At 41.8% G+C, this 21,212-nt stretch overlaps 1 protein-coding gene across 1 annotated transcript in view; it reads left to right on the top strand.

Annotated features, from left to right (window-relative positions):
• LOC141760306 (protein kinase C-binding protein NELL1-like) overlaps positions 1-21,212 on the top strand; it is a 377,384-nt gene that overhangs the window by 66,981 nt on the left and 289,191 nt on the right. The window contains exon 4 of the mRNA XM_074622982.1: positions 10,452-10,622. Within this exon, the coding sequence (XP_074479083.1) occupies positions 10,452-10,622 (171 nt within the window). The remainder of the gene's footprint in view (positions 1-10,451; positions 10,623-21,212) is intronic.

Below are 21,212 nucleotides of genomic sequence, written 5' to 3'. Positions count from 1 at the left end.
ATGAAGTCTCCACATTATGAATATGGTTATATCATCGCTGGTGCTACCTCACCTTGGATATCTATGTGTTTTATGGTCTGCTGCTAATGAGAAAAAGCTGTTGTTACTTTAAAACATCGCTGCTAGATCAGCTCCGCCGTGTCCATATCACTTTAAAGGGTAACTTTGGTATTTTCCAACCTGACCCTGTTTTCCCATCTTAGGCTGAATTCACCAGATCAGATGTTGGGGCGATTCGCGCAGGGTTGTGCGGCAGTGTGGGAGAGTCACTGTAATGGTCCTTTAACCGCAACGTTTATTGTCTTTTATTCCCTCATGGCTGGGTTGTACAGCTCTGGATCACCGGCTAAAGCCTCGTTCACACTGGGAACGTCGGCAGCGCGTGGCGGCTGCGTTACCTGTTTTTTTATTTCGGAGTCCGTGTTAACAGGTTGAAGCAGCCACACTGCCCACTGCACGTCTCACGCGCATCAGCTGTGTCTCAGCTGCGTCTCAGCTGCGTCTCTTCTAGAGATTCGAGGTCTCGCCTATTTTTGACACGAGCCGCGTGCGGTTCACAGCAGCAACAGACATTGAAGGTGATCTATTGACTGAATATTAACATCATATCAGCAACATTACTACAGTTTCAATGTCTGCATCTGTAGAATATGTTACGGAGATGAAAAAAAGTAAAGACTTGTTTTTAAATTAACACTTTAATTTCAAAATAAAACCCCTCAAGCTTTTTTTTTCTGTGGACAGAATTCCTTCATTTGTTAACACAAGGCTTTTATTCTGAAATATGGGCCGGACAGTGTTGTAGAATATACGGTGACTTGCAGAGCTCCTATGAATGAATAAAGTACGGTGTTGTAATTCTGGATTATTACTATTATTTACAAATGACCACATACTCATCATAGTGGTATCTAACCACACAGATATTTTTGCTTTTATTTGTCCAAGTTTTTGAGATATCTGTTTTAACGATTTTTGCCCCAACGCGATTACAATAGAGGTAAAACAAAATTTTTTTTTTTGGTGCTCTCAGCAAAGAAAATGTATAATATAAAAATTCAACAGCCACAGCTCTTTCCAGAAATAGTGTTCCCATTACTCCGGATAATCAGTCCCGTTCTTGATACTTCTAATATAGTCTCAGTTAAAACTGTTGACAAGAGTTAACATTGGCCAGGGCGGCTGGGATTTCCATTGAACGGCACACCACCGTGTCTCTAAACATTGTTCAGGCCTTTGTGAATTAGCGAGGCACTTGTTTAACTACCTGGAGACTGGGCCAGGTAGGTAGGTTATGTGTCCTGATTGTGCATACACTTACACAATTATTCTGTCTAGAAACACTAGGAGCAGGGGTGCATTTTTTGACTGTTTTTGTTCTTCATCTGGAAAGGTCACATCCTGAGGTTCTAGTTCTAATTTGGTTTACTTGAGGTAAAGTTATTTGTAGCTATTATCTTGAAGAGTCCTCTTTTGGTTGTATTTGATTATTTGATTTGAACAGCACACACCAGCCCTTTTTTTTCTTTGTAGCTCACCTCTTTTTTTGTGTTTTCTGAAGTTCCTTGTCAATAAATAACTTTAATTTACCAGTTCCACCTGGTTTTATGTAGCTTCCCCTTGTGAGCCCGGTCGTAACAACAAGTGCTGTGAGAGTATCACGCCGGCATGGTGACAATCACTGGTGCAGACACGTTGTGCTCCCACCACAGGTCCTGTAGAGAACCGATTAGATTTTAGAACATCTTGTTGCATACTTTTTAATATCAATAAGCAACCATTATGAAACTCTTAAATGATTGAATATATGATGATCATGATTAACTTAGTTCCTCTTGTTCTAGTCGTGGTTACAGCTGTCTATCTGTGTGTATTTTGTTGTTAGTGTCTCTGCACACTCCCTCCAAGACAAATTCCTGCACTTGCAGTGGTAACATTGTGACTATATTGATTCTCATTCTGTTGTCATGTCACCTGGAGCTTCTTAGTTGACACGGGTATGGAAACTTGACTTTGTGGACAATAAAAAAATGATATTAAGGCGTCTCTATTCAGATAGAATTTGCTATAGTCGTGATGCAGAAAATCTTATTTTACAACTGCAAAATCACCATATCTGTAGATGAATGGTGCAGCAAATGTTTGGGTCACGGCGACACCAAAGTTAGTTTCCTGTTGTGTAGAGCACCTCTTTACATTTCCATTTACAATATTACTAGGGCTGTCAATCGATTAAAATATTTAATCACCATAAATGACATGATTGTCCGTTGTTAATCGCGATCAGTTGGCAATTAATCGCACATTTCTTATGTCTTCAAAATGTACCTTAAAGGGAAATTTGTCAAATGTTTATAACTCTTATCAACATGGGAGTGGGCAAATATGCTTGCTTTATGCAAATGTATGTATATATTTATTATTGGTAATCAATTAACAACACAAAACAATGACAGATATTGTCCAGAAACCCTCACAGGTACTGCATTTAGCATAAACAAAATGCTAAAATCATAACATGGCAAACTGCAGCCCAACGGGCAACAACAGCTGTCAGTGTGTCAGTGTGCTGACTTGACTATGACTTGCCCCAAACTGCATGTGATTATCATAAAGTGGGCATGTCTGTAAAGGGGAGACTCGTGGGTACCCAGAGAACCCATTTACATTCACATATCTTGTGGTCACAGGTCAAGGGACCCCTTTGAAAATGGCTATGCCAGTGTTTCCTCGCCAAAAGTTAGCGCAGCTTAGAGCATTATTATTCCTTAGGTTTTCTAGTTTCATATGATACCAGTATCTTCACTCTAACTTTAAAACTGAGCCCGATACAACCAAAAATCGCGAGAAGAAATTTGCATAAAAGAAAATAAATATTACATTACATTTATTTGGCAGACACTTATTCAACCACTGTTGAGCCAGAACAGAGATGGCAGCGGTGTTTAATATGTACAGTAGTTGTACAGTCAAATTTAGCAACAAAAAAACCCCTCCCATCACATACTGTAAGTGTTTCCTTGAATTTTCTTTTCATTGACAGTTGGTGTGGTTTTCCTAGAAAATGAGAATGAAATCTAAAGCTGTGTCCCAGTTCAGGGGGCTTTGTCGAAGTCCACATTCTTAGACCGAATGCATCATAATTGGCCCACAAAAGCCTTTTTTGTGCTTTTTGAAAGGATTCTCCCAGTGCGGCTCAGAAGTGCAGCGGTTCTTGTCCAAATTTGGAGGACACGAGCAGTCTGTCCTCTGCAGCTCTCCACACCCCCATTATCCGTCGTCCGCTGCTCTTTGTTTACTAGCAATTATTTGGTTAAATCACTTAAATTCTGACACTTCTTTGTTGCTTTCTGCTCATTCACGTACATCTTCTTTTCAAGTGTATTTTTGCTCAGAAAACAGTGCAGAGTTTTGCCATCAAATCCAAAACCATTCTAATCATAGCACAGCCTCTCTCGCTCTTCCACAGCTAACCAGCATTTTCGGCTTTCTTTGATATGCAAACACTGTTTTTTTTTTCTGTGGATGCTCACATTAGGGGTCTGTTAGATCCACGCAGTTGCCATTAGTAAAAAAAAAAAAAAGTGGCTTAGTAAATTCTGGATGTGAGAGGATCAGCAATGAAAAGAAAGCCTTTATAATGGTGATAAGGCTCATTGTTTGTATTTTGCACAGAGAAACAGATATGTAATTTTTTTAGTGTGTCAGGCTTCACAATTAGTTACAAATGGACTGCCTGCCAACAGATTATTCCCCCTCATTAAATATGCTGTAACGCAGGGATACAATAGCTACCGCTAAATGCTTCATAAAATAAACACTGGCTGTGAAGTGGAGTTAATGCCTTTGATGATTATTTCATGAGTCAAATCGGGATGACTGTTTCTGCTCGTCGGGTGATTTCAGGCCTCTCGAAGCCCCCGAGGAGGCTTCCATCAGTGGAGGAGGGCGAAGCTGGAGAGCTCTCGTCCTCCGCTTTACTCCTCGTTCGATGCAAATGATTCTTCTCTCCAGCTGACAAGTGTCAGCGGCTCTGTCTCCTGCAGCACGGTTTAAACGAGCTATCAGCTCGGTGCCCCGCCGCAGCCGCAGAGTGATGTATTCATTTAATTTCAGAGCGATGACACGCCGTACAAAGTCGGCCGAACTGGCCAGCCATACCCGTACTGACTCTACCTCTCTCTCTATTTCTCACACACACACACACACACACACACACACACACACACACACACACACACACACACAAACATGTAAGTGAGTAAGCAGCCCCTGCTCGGTGCATGCAAATGCGATTTAATGTTGTAGAAAAACACTTCCCTGTGATGCTTGTTAATTTACTGTGTGATAATTGTTTTAGTATTAACACAGCCTGCTGTGTGGGGGGCTGATGGGTCGTCATTAGCTCCGCGGAAAGCTTTGAACTCGGTTATCTGAACCCTACAAGACGCCCCCTCCTCTCATTTTCCCTTTGTCTTTTCTTGGTTACAACAATTCATTTGTTCATCTTCATTCTTGTTATGTAGGAAACGCCGCGCCACGGCTAATGCTTTTATGAACTGACATGTATCAACAAACAAAAATGCAGGCTTTCGGGTAACATTCACCCAGCAACTGAAGGTGCTTTATTGTGCATGGAAATATGTTTTAAAGGCTTAGGGGAAAAACAAACAAACATGTGAAAGTCATGTCTTCAAATGTGAATTATTACATTTTACATGCAAAATAAGATATTTCACTAGTAAAATGTCCATATGTACCTATGATAACATTACGACATTGGTACAAATTAGATGAGACTTAAACAAACAAAGTGCCTTGGTAGCTGAGTGGTTTCATTGCAAGCCATATAACAGCAGCAACGTCCCAGGTTTGATTCCGGCCTTGGGACCTTTGTCTCTCTCTCTCTCTCTCTCCCATTTCGACACTGTCCTCTGTGAAAGGCGAACATGACACAAAATAAAAACCACCACATTAGCAGAACTTGCAGTATATGAAAGAGAAAATGAAAGTGAACAATACAATTATAACTCAAACTTCAAATTGAAAATATCCATCACAGTTTATAGACCGACTTCCTGGTTCTGCTTTGACCTGCTGATCTTATCGTAGTTGTGAGCGCACACTTTCCCTGTGCAGTTAGGGATTAATAACAACACTTTGGTTTTAATGGAGGGGTACATAGAGCCGGGGTTCTCAAACATTTTGGGGCCAGGGACCCCTTCAGGACATTTTCCAAGCACCCCCTCTTAATCAAAACACCGTACTACCATTTGTACTCTTAGATGACATTAGAACTATTTGTATTGTAAAACTTTTCAACTTAAATACTTCAGACCTGTTTGATAGTGATAAACAGAAACTCATTTCTATTTGGACCATGTTAACACCACCTTTGTTTTGCCCTGATATTCCAGGTGTTTTGTAATCAGATGTAGCTTTAGCTGACCGGCTTTAGGGCTTCAATCGCTAGCAACTGAAGACACATGTCGCATTTTGGTCTCCTGTCGCTGTCGTTTGATAGAACTATTGTTATATTTTCTCAATTTAGCTAGTTTGCGTCACTTGAGGCTATGGACTGCTAGCTCGCCAGCTAGCTAGCTGGCTACTAAGCTAAACTAAGTAGCAACGGGAACGGTTTGTTGCGCCCTGACCGAAGTAAGTGATTCATGACAGATTGACGTGATGTGTAACCATCATATCAGAGTTTCTATTGGTCCAAAGCTAACATGGCTGGGAGTAATGGACACAGTATGCTTGTTTTATTGGCGCAAATGGTCCCCATCTGTAGATATGTACTTTTTAATAATACAGCACAATTTTATAATTTATAGCAAAATATTTCGCGGACCCCCTGACAGAGTGCCACGGACCCCTGGGGGTCCCCGGACCTCACTTTGATAATCCCTGGTTTAGATAAACTGGCCATACTGTTGTTTGGCTTGTTTACAACAAATGTTTGATGCTTGTGTCCCCACTGGACTCGCATTCCCAGATATCAGCTATTACTTTGGTGAATATAATGTTATCACAACTGATAGAAACCTCCTTCTCTTATGTCTCATATTCAGAGGCTGTACTGCAGTGCTTACACCAATGTGTACCTGGCCACTGTAAACATCTCATCTTGATATTTTATATTTCATTTGACTGTTTTCGGTGTTTCGTTTGTGTCGACTTCTTCTCAGTTTCATTCATTTTCCAAACAGAAAAGATGGAGAAATCTGCCTCCTCACAGCCTCCATTGATATTCTCTGGGGTGGGTCCACTCTCCCTTTCCATAAATATGCATGAGAGCCATAGAGTTTTGTATTGAATGGGCTTGATCCCTATGCGAGTGTGTGTTTGTGTGTGTGTGAACTTGTGTTTCAGTGTCTGAATATATCAGAATAGGCTAGGTTCTGGCTCGGTTCGAGTTATGTATCAGAGAGCTGTGTCACATACTGTATATTGTGTGTGTGTGTGTGTGTGTGTGTGAATGTGAGAGGCCAGTGGTTCCAGTGTTGGGGGTCATTTTGTGCCGCAGGGAAGCTGAAATGTCATGACTGGCTGCCTGCGGCTCTCGGGCTGCCGCCGTCTCTGGCTGGCTGGCTCTTAATTTAGCGTGGCTGATGATGGTGGAGAGTCGAGCGCACGCGGTGCTGGAGACGAGCCGGTGTGACTGCAGGTCGAACGCCTGCGGTCACACCACCAAGTGAGGACAGTCGGTGAAACTGAGACAGAAATGTCTTTCTTTTTTTTCTGTTTGGTTAGACCGGCTGACAGACATCTTTTTTACAGAAAGCCGACGCTGAGTAATCGCTCTCAGTAGCTGTTTGATGAAGCATCAACTCACCGTCCTTCATGTGTACACGCAGTATGATTGTTTGTCAGCTGGGTAATGAAATTACAGTGTGTGTTTACAGGGGTCAAGATGAGAGTGACCTCTTTTTAATAAATATTGGATCAGCAAGTCATCGTAGTCTGCTTAAGATGACGACCGCAACTACAAACAGATTGTCTGCGAGACAGAATGACATTTAATTCTTTATAGTTTTAATCACACATTTTGATTGTGTAAATATTTTTGGCCTGCGAGCATAAGGTTGAGTATTTTAGTCCGTCCTTTAGTATCAATATTCACGATCCCAAGGTGGAACATTTTTGGATATTTTGTCCAATCAGGTCAACATTTTTCCTTGATCAAGACTTTTGGGAATGCGTATGTCTTCAGTGACCTCCTGATCTCTTCTCTATAGTGCAGCTGTGTGGCCAAATATTCCACTTCATGCAAGAAATGTCAACTTCTAATTGGTAGATTCACATTTTCTTTACTAATTAAGTCCCTCAGAGGATGAAATATTTCCACATTGGATGCTCTTTGAGCGTTCCTTCAGGTCAAGTTCTCTTGCAAATGAGATACATTATAATCTAACTGGTTACTGCAATATTTCTAAGCCAGATGATAAAACCTTATTATTATAGTTATTTTAAAACCTACCAGCGGTTCGTCTGTAAGACGAGCAGATTTGTCATTAGGTATGCCAACACTTTCATATTATTAGACAATAAATATTGTAGCCTTCTAAGCTATATTCACACTACGAGCGACAAAAGCAACAAAACGGCCTAACGTGGCCAGCTACATTGTCGCCGTTGAAGTGTTGCTCAAGCGCTCGTTGACCTATTTATGTCGTTAAAGCTTCAGTAGGCAGTATATTTTTGGCATCATTGGGCAAAAATTCCATAATAACCTTTCAGCATATTGTAATTCAAGTGTTCTGAGAGATAACTAGACTTCTGCTCCTCCTCATAGCTCTGTTTACAGACTTTAAAAAATCTAGCCCGTGACGGGAGACTTTGACCAATCACAGGTCATTTCATTGAGAGAGCGTTCCTATTGGCTGTGCTCCGATCATGTGACCGGAAGTTGGCGTTCCTTCACCAGATTTCACAATGGTGGCGGCGTCACAAACTTTCTTATTTTACAGCTAAACCGTGCACTACAAGATGATTCTGAAAACATCTGAGGAGAGAAATAGGCATTAACGTAACAGAATATTGATTCATATTTGATCAGCGCTGCCTAGTTTGACCGTTTGGTCGGAGTTCGCGAGTGATTGACAGCCGGCTCTCATAGACAGCAGATGGACAGCGGACCTCAGGTCAGCTCTTACTGCTTCTTTTTCTCCGGTCTGTGAAATCTTGCAGATGCCGTTATGAGCACTGGAGGACACCGGAGGACACCGGAGGACACCGGAGGACACCGGAGGACAGGGGAACATGATTTTTTTCAGGTTACATGTTTGATGTACTACTGTCACGATATAGCGACCGTTTTATAAAAATAACTTTTTTTAATCATATTTGCTCCAATCTCGCCTACTTCAGCTTTAAATACCACTGGGAACTGGAATTTATTTAGATGCAACGGAACAGGGTGAAAAGAAAAAACATGATTGGTTGACACTTCTCCACGTCATTGGAGCGCTGAAAACAGTTGAAACCAGCTCAGCTTTATTCGTACCGTGTCATGACCAACACGCGGCGACGAGTGTCGGGCGTCAGGTTGTAGCTTCGTGTCACCGGCTTCCATTGAAAATTACTTTTTAGCCTGTTGCTGTGTCGTCTGCAGTGTGAACACAGCATTAAGAGGGGCTATGAGGGTTTTAGACATTTGCTCATGTTGTATATAAATCGTTCACTAAGGGCCTAATAACAGCTACTCCAAAATAATATCATTAGTTTAGTCTTCAGCAGAGTTTTACTGTTCCATGTAGAGGAATGGTGATTTTTATTGTCAATCCTTTTTTGTTTGCTTGTCTTTTTTAATTGATCATTTGTTTGAAAATACTGGAATATGCCCATTTCAAGTTGTCCTAGATGACCTCTTCAGATTGCTTGTTTTTTTCTTACCGTCAGTCCAAAACTGAAAGATATTCAACATGCAGTTATATAAAACAGAACAAAAAAAACCAACTCACAATTGAGAAGATAGAACTTTTGCTTCATAATTATGGAAAACAGAACCTGTTAAAATAAAAAAATAAATGACTCAATAAATAAATAAACATCATTAAATGTAGAAAAAAATAATATAAAAAATGAATGTAGCAAGTAATTAATGGATTAAAGGGACTATTTGTAACTTTCAGAATTTCTTGTTAACAGCGACACCTGTGGCCGTGAAGTCAACGAAAGTCAGCGCCGGGCTCGCGTTTGCTCGCTCTACATAGACATCGCTCAAAACAGTGAGGCGACACACGTCAGCTAAACCCACAATATCACTCTATATTTCACCTACTTGGCAGTAATGTTAGCTGACCAGACCAAGGTCTCTCCATGAATCAATGCTGATCCTAGTGTTGGCTTTTCCAGCTTCAGCGTCGGTGCCGGGGCTCTGAACCATGAAAAGCGGGTCGGTGCCGGAGCTCCGCAGCGAGACACGTTATCGCCTCCTCGACCGGTTGCTTCGCAGGGGAGACGATAACGTTTCTCGCTGCGGAGCCCCGTCACTTCACAAGACACGGGAAACCTCTGTTGGTCTGGAGGAGCTGCAGCAGTTATTTCTGCACAAACGTCCACTGTACATTCACTAGATATTCTCAAAGCTAAACTAACTCTTCTGCAGTGTGGAGTGAACGCGCGTTCACGTCTAGAGGTGGAGCGAGACAGCGAGAACGCGCGCGCTGTCTGAGTGAAGGCAAGCAGGCAGAGGAGACGAGAGCACAGCGGCAACACGCGAGCGCGCATTTGTTCCGTCCCGGTACATTTATAAGCTTAAAAAGTTACAAACAGTCGAAATTGATATTTCTATTTTAATTGACTTCTTTATTTATTTATCTTTGTATTAATTCCCTTATTTATTTACTCTCCTGTTTAATTTTCCCTTAAATTTATTTATGTATTTTTTTTGTATTTATTTATTTATTATATGCACGATTTTCCCTTTGCACTTCACCCCTTATTTCCCAAAACGTATTTATTTCTGTATTCTTTTCTTTACACATTTCTTTTTACATTTCTTTATGCATTTCTGCCTTAATATGTAAATGAGGGGGCTGTCACTCAATGTGAGTCATTTATTTATTTATTCTTTTTTTTTTTTCTATTATTTTGGTAGGTTCTGTCCTCCATACATAATGACTTAAAACATGAATCAATTATTCAGATAGTGGTGGCATAACTTTTCTGTTGCCGTACTAATCAGTTAATTGACTAATTGTTTCAGCCTTATGCAGTGATAATCTAAATGTCACTTCCTCTCTCATTCTGGAATCAAATTATATGTATAAAATATAAATTGTTTTTATTTTCATCTCTCAAACAAGTTTTAGAAAACAATTCACCAACCTGCTTTGTACGGACACACAACACTGAGTGTTTTCCATGAGTTTAGATATTTCTTTAACCAGAACAGAGACCATGTCCTGGAAGCCGAGCCGTGTCTGACCTACTCTTTTCTTCTGCAGTTACTTTGAGCTGGAGAGCAGCGGGGTGAGGGAGGAGATCCGCTACCACTACCGCTTCAAAGGCAAGCCGCGCTCCGAGTCCTTCCCCTACCGCCTCGCTGACGGCCAGTGGCACAAGATCGCCCTCACCATCAGCGCCACCCACCTACTGCTGCATGTCGACTGTAACAGGTAAACAGACACACACACTGAAACACCTTGATGTCTCTGTCACTAGTGGCGATTTATTTTTACCGTGCTCCTTTGAAGTGACACATCTAATGAGCTGTCTGTGTTTATCAAGGTAAATATTTGTTCTCTACTGTCTCAGTGCGGATGACAGGCTGTTAACAGGGCTGACAATGAAACATCCAAGGACAAATTAACACACACGAGGAAGGGCTGCGTCTTTATATAGCCTAGAGAGGATGTGTGTTCAGCTCACACTGTTCCATAATCAAGTGGAAGGTAACAATGACATAATCGCCTCATCGATTGGGCAGTGAAGGGCCTTTTCTAAAGGAGCACTCAGTCAGAGCTGATCTATAAACATGCACTTCAGCTGTGACAATCCTCTCTCAATCCTCACACTCCTGAGAGCCAGGAAGCCATCGCTTGTCCCTTTTCTTAACACAGGCGCTAGACAGACAACGCCCGCGAACAAGCGCCGTAAATTTGAGTAGAGGCAACGCTCCGTTACCTCTCGCGGATGAAAAGCTATATGATGCACGGGAGGATCGCGTTGTCGTATTGATTCTTCCCAGACGCCTATTATTCCCATCAGGCCGGTGGTTTGTCGATTAATTATCGCCGCAGTGGCTTGTCTGTCAGATGAGACTGTGGCGAAGATAAAAGAGAGCATCAGAGTGTTTCTGGGGAGAAGAGTTCAAACCTAATTGGATAAAATTGGAATCAAAACCCTTTTTCTTGCTCGCAGTGCTTCGGGTGAGTTCATTAAGTCATGGTTAGATTGAATGAGTTGCTTCAGTGCTGTTTATCATCTGACTGTGAGTGGTATGACGCTCAAGGTTGATACTAAGCTGCTGTTTTTTTAATTCCTGGCTGAAAGGAATACTTCACCCACAGAATGACCATTTGTATATCAGCTACTCACCCCGTGTTACCTTGAATTCTTGAAGAAAACGGAGAAAAGTCTTAATGAATTGAAGTAGATGGGGTCCCTCGTTTAACAACCTCTATCACAACATGCTTTTACAAACTCTCACATAACTTGTGCAACGTATCCTCGTACAACTGTTAACCTTATGAAAAGTTATTCCTTATTTTTTGTGCGTTTTCCTACAAATGTCCAGCAACGTGTGTCATTTCCACTCGTTACATGCGTATAGTCTTTTCAGATTTTAGGAGTAAAATCTCATCGAGATTAAAAATCTCTTTTCCAAGAGTGTCCTGGCCAAGATAGGCAGCAGCACAGTTACACGGTTGCAGACTTAAAGATAACATAACAATTGAAAACGAAGACAAAGAGCAAATTACAGAATCATAAGGAATAAAAAAAACATGAATCCACATTCAAAACATCTGCGACCAGATTTGCTTGCTTCGAAATCTTTCAGAAGCACTTTAAAGACATTCAGTGAGACCAGCTCTCCAAGTTTCAGGTCATTTTGTAACTGATTCCAAGATGAGGGAGCAGCATACTTGAACGCCATTTTTCCCAGTTCAGTACGGACTTTTGGGGACAGTTAGTAGGATTAAGTGCTGGGAGAGAAGACGGTAACTTCCCATACTTTTTTTGAAGGATATAGGTCCGTAGGTAAGATGGAAGCAGACCAAGAATAGCCTTATAATTAAGAACACGCTAGTGGTTCGATCTACAGGTGGACAAGGCAGACCATCCTACCCGAGCATACAAAGAGCAGTGGTGCGTAAGGGCTTTCAAATTTGTACTAAATCTCATTACTCCATGGTAGACGGTATCCAGCGAGCGTAGGCTTTGAGAAGATTCATATATGTATATAACATCGCCATAGTCCAGCACAGACATTAAGGTGGCAGCGACAAGCCTCTTTTTGGCCTTGAAGGAAAAGCAAGACTTGTTTCTAAAATAAAAACCCAATTTCAACTTTAGTTTTTTCACCAGCTGCTGAATGTGAGGCTTAAAAGTCAGATAATCATCAATCACAATTCCAAGGTGCTTGTATTGAGATACAGACTCAATTTCAGGGCCCTGAAAAGTGGTGACAGGAGGGAGATTCAGTGGCTTAGATTTTGCATTTGAGAACAGCATGAGTTTTGTTTTGTCAGCATAAAAGGTGTTTTTTGACCCATCTTCCCCCCCAATCTCCTTCCTAATGTGGCTTTTGTCGCTCTTTACACTTCCTGGTTCACGATTATGTGGATTACATGCAAATTGATACGGGAGACGTATGAATTACTTATGAAGATTACTTTTCGTAGGTGTAGTTAGGTACAGTGTATGAGACCAGCCTGACTCGTGCAGTATAATCCAAGTCTCGTTTATCCAGTCGTATGTTCAGTACTTCCCAAACACATATGTCTTTGCTAAAACCTTCATATTCAAAATGCACAAACGGTCTCTCATCTACGCAGGCGCGCTATGAGAAGTGTTTTAAATAATCAGGTTTTAGTGAAGATGAATGTGTAGACTACACGAGTTGTGTGATAGTTTGTAAACGGATGTTTTTGACGTGGTTTTGCTGTTGCTTTGTTGTTTTTGATATCAAATCACAGCATGGCTTTATCTATGGTGTTCTTCAAGGTCTTGATGTCTTAATGTGGTATTTTGGAGGGAGTTTTAAACTAAATTTAGCACCTCATCTGTGTTACAAAGGGTATCAACCCACAAATGAGAAACAACTTATGAGTCATAATAGAGCATGGGAATGGCCATCAATAGTTATCTCGAGGAGCTTTTTACATAGAGCAGATTCAGTCCAGTTCAGTTCAGCTTTATTGTCCCCTAGGAGAAATTAGGTTTAGCAGCCACAAAATACCGAGCGTTTCACAGTCACATCAATTAAAACAAACACCAGACAATACAAATCAGACAAGACGGTACAACATACATAGCTTAAAATAGATCACCATATGGAGATAAGTGATCCTTAAAAGTGTTCAACAGACCAATAGCTACTGGAACAAAGGATGCCTTAAGTCTCTTAGTCCTCCCTGCAGGCATCCTAAAGCGTCGTCCCAGGGACAATAGCTCAATCTGTCTTCGCAGGGGGGTGATCAGACCAGTCCAAAATGGCGTTGGCCCTCCTGAGGACCTGTTAGTGATAGATGGCAGTAAGCTGAGCCTGACTTACCCCAGTGATTTTACTTACCACTCTAACAAGGCTATTACGTCTATTTTTGTTGGACAAAGTGAGGTTGCCAAACCATGCTACCATAAAAAGGTGAAGACGGACTCAATAAAACCTCGATTAAAAAGTGTCATCATGGTTGCACTCATGTTAAAGGGACTGTTTGTAACTTTTTAAGCGTATAAATGTACCAGGTCGGGACATATGCGTGCCGCTCGCATATGCGCGCTCGCGTGTGGCTGAAGTCTCTGCTCCTCTGCATGCTCGCCTTCACTCAGACAGCGCGGGCGTTCTCGCTGTCTCGCTCCACCTCTAGACGTGAACGCGCGCTCACTTCACACTGCAGGAGAGTTAGTTTAGTTCTGAGAATATCTAGTGGATGTTTGTGCAGAAATAAATGCTGCAGCTCCTCGAGACCAACAGAGGTTTCCTATGTCTTGTGAAGTGACGGGGCTCCGCAGAGAGAAACGTTATCGTGTCCGACCGGGTGCGAGCCCGACGCTGACTTTTGTTGACTTAACGGCCACAGGTGTCGCTGTTAACAAGCATTTCTGAAAGTTACAAATAATCCCTTTAAAAGAGTTCATTTTTCTTAGAAAGAAAAGACGCTGCTTTACTTTCTTTAAAGACGGCATCTGCATTAGGTTCAAAACACAGTTTACTATCAATAACTGTGCCAAGATATTTGTAGCTGTCCACCAGTTCAATCATCAGGTCTAGACCGTACTCTATAGTTTAGAGACCCAACAAGAGATCTCCCATGAGCATTGCATTGATAGGGTAATGCACTGTGGCCAGGTAAGGGCTGGGCGGTCATCTGCCTCAACCGGTACAGCAGAGCCTTTAACATTCAGATTGAATTAAAGTAAAGATGAAATAAAAAAATAAATAAGGAAGAAGCAGCTGCTGAACAAATTAAAAACATGAGTCACCAGTTTGCCTTGATGTGGGAGGAACAGATGACAAAAGGCATCGCAGCGCTCTTTAATAAAAAAATTCATCAGCGTAAAAATCCCCAAAACAAAAAAACATCCACTAAGAACATGATTTCCACATCTTGTAGGTTGAAAAAATCAGTCACTGCTAAAACTTTTTCCTAGAAGTATTTTAATATAGAATAACATTGCAAAACACAACTGCAACCTGTGGGTGTCTTCTTCACCCCTGTTGGTTAGTGAGTGCAGGTCAGACAGAGGGAAATATGAATCCTCATACACCTACAGCTACACAACGTCATCTGTTTGCCGGCTACATCTTATTTTTTTGTGAAATAGGTGGGCGTTTTATTTTAAACTAGAATGGCACTCGGAGAGCGCAGACCTCCGCCAAGGTGCCTGACTTTAAAAACAGATCACAGCTCACAGCTGGTGGTACCGTGATGTGGTCGGCTTCTTATTAACACGGTGTGTTTCCGTGTAATGTATCGGCGGATGCCTCTCTCATTCAGCAGCCTTGTTATGTCTGTATAACGTTACACTACGTTGTCTCTCATCCCGTCATCTACCGCTTTTTCCTTTCTCACTGCGGGCGGTCAGCAGCTCCCGCACACACATCCACACACGTATCTCTCTGCTCTCAGAAGGGGGCGGGGTCACGCATCGGTGAAAACATAACCTCCTTGGTGAAAACATAACCTCCTTGGCCCAAGGCATTTGGCCTTGGCGGAGATAATAAACCCAGCAACACATTGATTGGTAATGCATGCACTCTAGGCTTGGACGGTATTAAGGTATACCAGGGTTAGGGATGTTAATAATTAACCGTTAACCGGCATTACAAATTTTAACCAATTAATGCTATCAGTTAAAAGGTTAAAATTAATTTTTAAAAAATAATAAGGAGAAAAGCCGGTCCACCTTAAGAGGCTGCACCGGAGTTGCAGGATACAGGAAGTTGGCTCCTGTCTTGAGCTGAGGAGTTGTAGGATTTAGTCACCGACAAATAAACTGTACACACACACTGTTACAACTACATTCACAGCTATAACGCTACCGACAACCCCACACTCACCGCCGCCACACACACACGGCCTGTCGGACACTCGCTAACGTTACTCTGGGCATTTTGGGTTAAAATTACCCAGGAAGTGGCATAACTTAAGAACGAAAGTAGCGTGACAAATAAATCTATGTTGACTTCTGGTTTCACACGGGACCTGAACACGGTTTCCACCCTGACCTCTTCCCTACGCTGTGTTTGTCGCTCTTTATACTTCCTGGTTCATGATTACATAGATTACATACAAATTACAGTGCATTACCTTTTGTAGGTATAGCTGTGAACAGTGTATGAGAACAGCCTGTTTCCCTACAGTGGGAGGAAGTGGGGACGCATCGTACATCCAGTATATACAGTCTATGTTTTTAGCAGCCTCGACTTTTCATCACAAAAACAATATCCTACTTCAGGGCTTTCCTTTAATCCATCCATCCATCTTATAATATGTTGTGTCCAGTAGTGCTTCGGATGGAGTGGAGAACAGATTCTCAGTGTGGATCTGTTGTGGCAGGAAGGTTTGGAGAGTCCCATTATCACCAAAATGTTCACATACAGTTTCCAACGAACCGCAGCGCTTTAGAGTCGTGTTACACCTGAACAATGTTGCTGAAATTGACATAAGGTAACAGTTTCTTTAACCGGGGCGTTCACCAATGCAAGCAGTCAGTTTTGTTGTCGTTAACTACCAACTTTAAATATGCCGCTCTGCTATCCACTTACTTATTCTCAATCACCAAAACACAGAAAGGATCTGAAGATCTTTATGCAGAGCTGCTCTATGAAGCTTTTCTTGGAAGATCAAAGTGCGGCAGGGCGAATGTCACCATGGTTACCGCGCCCCCCCTCCCACCTTAGATGTGCAGTCGTGGGTCAGACTGAAAGGTCACCCACCTCATCTGCCGCTCTGCTCTCAGCTCTCTGATCACATGTTGTCCCCTGGCCATATTTCACCGTGACCCACGGCAGCACCGGCTGACACCATCCGCCGGCAAATCAGTTTTCAAATGGTCTTCAAAAGTAGCAATCACGGCTCATGATACCTGTCATCTGAGAAACAACACGACACTTTAGCCCGATGTGACTCGCACCCCCCACCGCTATCTCAAAAAACCCCATGGTGAAACTCCGCAGCTGTCGTATCAAAGTGTTCTGCATGTTTTGGTCCGAAATAGCTTTTGAAAACAGCAGCTGAAGTGGTTCTCTTCAGTGTTTATTCGGTTTGACTCTGCCCACATAGCATTTGGCTTTTCACTACAAGGGCAACGACCTCTGCTCGAATCCTTTAACATCACCAGGAACCCCGGCATGCTTAAGTGCAAAAGGATACCAAAATAAGTCTCTCAAATGTTGTAGTTTGGATTGCCTAAAGGGGCTGAAATGAGAACCCATTACACCAAACTATATTTACTCTCATCTGACTCTTCAGTAGAATAGAATATGTGCATGTTTTATTATCACTAGTTCTCAAGCCATAAAGCTTGTAATTTGATGCTTTTGTATAGCTGATAAACACTGCAGTGAGCAGAATATGTCCAGAATTACCAATCAGACTTTCCCACAGGGCACTAATGAGGATAGTTAATATGAGGACTGGATTTAGATTAGTTACAAAGAAATGAAGTTGCCAGATTCTCTTTTTTTTTATTTGCATACTGATTATGCAAAGTTTCAGTGTGTGTGTTTCTTCTCTTCCTTTTTTCAAGGTTCTTAAAGAACTAATGATGATGAACTCATCCCTCACAAATTCAGAATTTCAATTGTATTTTTCCCCCCTTAAATGTTCTCTCACACTACTTTGACAGCAGCTAAGAAAAATGTGGCTTTGATGCTAACTTTGTACGAGGACCAAACACAAAAATGAAAAAAAAAAAATAGAAAATAATCTTCCTGCTAACCTGATCATCTCACTCCTCTTTAAGTGTTGGGAATGATTCCCCCATTCAAAGCAAATTGGCAGCCCCATTACCCATTGCATTTAGCGCGATCTGATTTGTGCACCAAACAGCACTTTATTGATTTCAAGGCTCATTAAATCGTTTTAAGTATCCGTAAATGTGAGCGGGTGCAGTGTATCCTCACACATTCAGGTGGACTTTTTACCGCCCTGACAGCTCTTGCTTTATCGACGCCTGTTTCGCACCCAAACCGTGACGCACACGCCGATTGATGTGGTGATTAGGTGGACAAAGGTGGTGACTCTGCAAAATGAATCATCAAGGCAAGTTTATGTATGTAGCACATTTTTCATGCACACAGACAATTCAAAGTGCTTCACATAATGCTTAAAAAAACAGCATCAAATGTTAAAATGCAAATTAAAAGAATAGAAGTCTTTTTTTTAAAGCACATTTTAAAAAGTTAAGAAGAGCTGCATGAATACAGGATATAGGAGGACAGGAGGGTTCATGATGAGTATCGAAGGTTCAGTCAAAGGCAATGGAGAACGTGAAGTTTTTAACCTGGATTTAAAGGTGCTCAAAGGCGGTGCGGATGTAATATTCTCTGGACGTTAGTTCCAGCTCTGTGGTGCAGAGTGTGAGGACAGTCGGCAGCCTGAGAGGGTTCATATCGTAAAAGACAGTCAGGGATGTATTTTCGGTTGTAAGCCATTGAGAGATTTAAAGAAAAGCAGCGGTACTTTAAACTCTATTCTCTGACACACTGGGAGCCAGGAAACCACTTTGGTTACTGTACGGATTAAACACGCAAGATGTAACAGGGTTTTTGCCTGACTCCCAGCCCAGGCCTAAAATTAAAATGTGTTATACAGGTAGCAAACTCCTTTAAAGGGACTGTTTGTAACTTCTTACACGTATAAATCATTGCGGGTCGGTGTCCCATGCTCGCTCGTGTGTGGCTACGCTGTTCAGACTCAGACTCCAACACAAACTACACGGAAGCACCAAAACCGCAAAGTTATATCTAGTGAAGCCCGTCTTGCAAAACAGTATTAACTCTTCCTGCGTCAGCCTCCGGACCGCGGTCAGAAGACACAGGGGAGACCGTAGCTTTGGTCTCCAGAGCCGGAGTCTCTGCTGTACTCTGCTCCTCTGCCTGCTTGCCTTCACCCACACACCGCGCTCGTTCTCAATCGTCCTCTCGCTCCACCTCTCACGTGCATGCGCGCACACTCCACACTGCAGAAGAGTTAGTTTAGCTCTGAGAATATCTAGTGAATGTACAGTGGAAGTTTTAGCTGACGTGTGTCACCAAAAAAGTTTTTGACCGATGCTCGTTCATGTCTATGTAGAGCGAGCACAAGCGCGAGCAACAGGATGCTGACTTTCGTTGATTTGACGGCTACAGGTGTCGCTGTTAACAAGCCATTTCTGATTCTTACATAAAGTCCCTTTAAGGAATAACTGGTAGTGCATAGGTTGTGTGCTTAACGTTAGCAAGCGTCGGTGTGCGGTCGTGAGGCAGACGGGGAGAGCGAGGGAGTGTGTGTGCGTGTGACGGACTGACGGCAGTAATGTTATAGTACTGAGTGTAGCAGTGCAGAGTGAGTACAGTTTAAGCTGCCGGTATAATAAATGCTACAACTGTCAAGTTCACAAGCTTGCCACAGTCTGTTTACTGAAGGGGTTAGCCCCGAAGTTAGCCACAACTTCAGGCGCTACTCGCGTCATTGTCTCTGCACTGTTAATTATGTCATTGCCGTTGCGTAATCAATACGTGCCTGATCAGCGTCAGCTGGTAGACCATCCGTAATAAATACAGACATGCATATTTTTTGTTGTAAGCTCTATTTGGTTGAGTTGCCTCTTAGCGAAATGCTCTGATTGAATTTAAGTCCGCCTGGTAAGCGGTGATGCAGCGTACATGTCTAGGGATTGTATTGTGAAAGGTAAGGACGGGAGGAGTAATGAGGCATATTTTACGAAATTAATAAATACAAAATTGCGCTGCTCTCTCTCCTCTCGTCCATCTGCCGTTTTTCCTTCAGTGCAATGCATGATGGTATATAGTGATTGGTTAGTGACCATTGGTTGTACATTACTATTCACAATGCATTGTGGGATACTTTGAGTTTATTATAGGGTACAATAATTCTCACTATACATACGGACACCACTACAAAATGCCGAACTCACTATATCGTTTGCTACATACTATAATTGATACAGTGTAAAGGATGTGAGCCTGTTAGCTTGTTTTGGAGTTCCTCTACCCCCTTAGTGTCCCAAAAATGCAGCTTTAACAAACAAACGACAATAACATTTTGCAGAGAGAAAAAGTATACACCTCAGAAGTCAGTAAAATAAAATGGTGGAGAAAACGGATGATTTAAGGATAGTTGACGTGTTTTGAATTGTAGACTCATTTAGGACAATTTTGTTTGCAGTTACATCGTCTGATAGAAGAAATGTATTTTAGCAATCAAAAACATCATGGGATAATTGTCAAGTGATTGGTACAATGGTGTAAATATCAGCCGTGCGACCGGTGCAGCTGCACAGGGACAACACATTTTTTGCAGCTTTCTTATTGTAGCTGGGCCCGGAGTCTTTTAGGTAACTATTGAACGATAATCCTGAAAGTACTTACAAATGTGATCACTATATATATATATATATATATATACAGACCACCTTCCCACCTTGGGTTTAACACTTATGGTTTCTGTCTGTGGTGCTGATAAGAGGCTGGTTTGAAGGAGGGGGTTACATGGTGACATAGCAATTGTCTGGAGTGGTTGTGTTGGCACACACTGGCGTACGCTTAATTTTGGGGGAAGGCTGTGGAGGCCTCTCTCTCCAAAGAAACAGAATGCGATACAGCTACAAGGCATATTTAGTTGGCTCACTTTTCTGGTTCTCAACTGGGAAAAAACTTCATCTCCTGGTCACATGCTTCCCTTCTTTGGAGGTTATCAAAGAGCATTCTGGGAAATGAATACAACACTTAACCAATATGGCACTTAATTCTGGTGCTTTTGCTCCCATGAATAGCTTTAAGATAAGCATTCAGACGTAGTAATGAATTCAGACGCTAACTGGTGAAATGCCTTTGACCCCTGCTCATCAACGTCATTATTTAATGAATCAAATGTTCCATTTGTCCCTCATCTATATTTTACACTTTGCACCCGTCAGGGATGATGGAAATTGCTCATCAGGGCTCTATTCTTTACAGACTTGCTCTCCATCTACAGTAAAGTCTGATGAATCAGTTTTCTTTTTACTGAGGGAATGATTTCCATGTATATTTTTCATCAAGGACACATGAAATAACAGCAAATTAATGAACAGTATCTTTTTTTTTTTTTTTTTACAATATTTTATAAGCAATGTAATTAATTATTCCACACACTGACTAGAATAATCATAATTATTAATTAGATTAATCGTTGCTGTCACAGTAACGGAACATTTCAAGTATGTATGCAAACAACGAGAAACGGCAACATTATCCTCTATTTGAAGGACTTATTCCGTTTGGATATCCCCGTCACACCCGTCCGTGTCTCTGACGCTGTTTGTTACAAGAAGCA

This window comes from Sebastes fasciatus, chromosome 2 (assembly GCF_043250625.1).
Source record: "Sebastes fasciatus isolate fSebFas1 chromosome 2, fSebFas1.pri, whole genome shotgun sequence".
NCBI classification, from domain to species: Eukaryota; Metazoa; Chordata; class Actinopteri; order Perciformes; family Sebastidae; genus Sebastes; species Sebastes fasciatus.
This window is presented reverse-complemented; position numbering and strand designations above follow the sequence as displayed.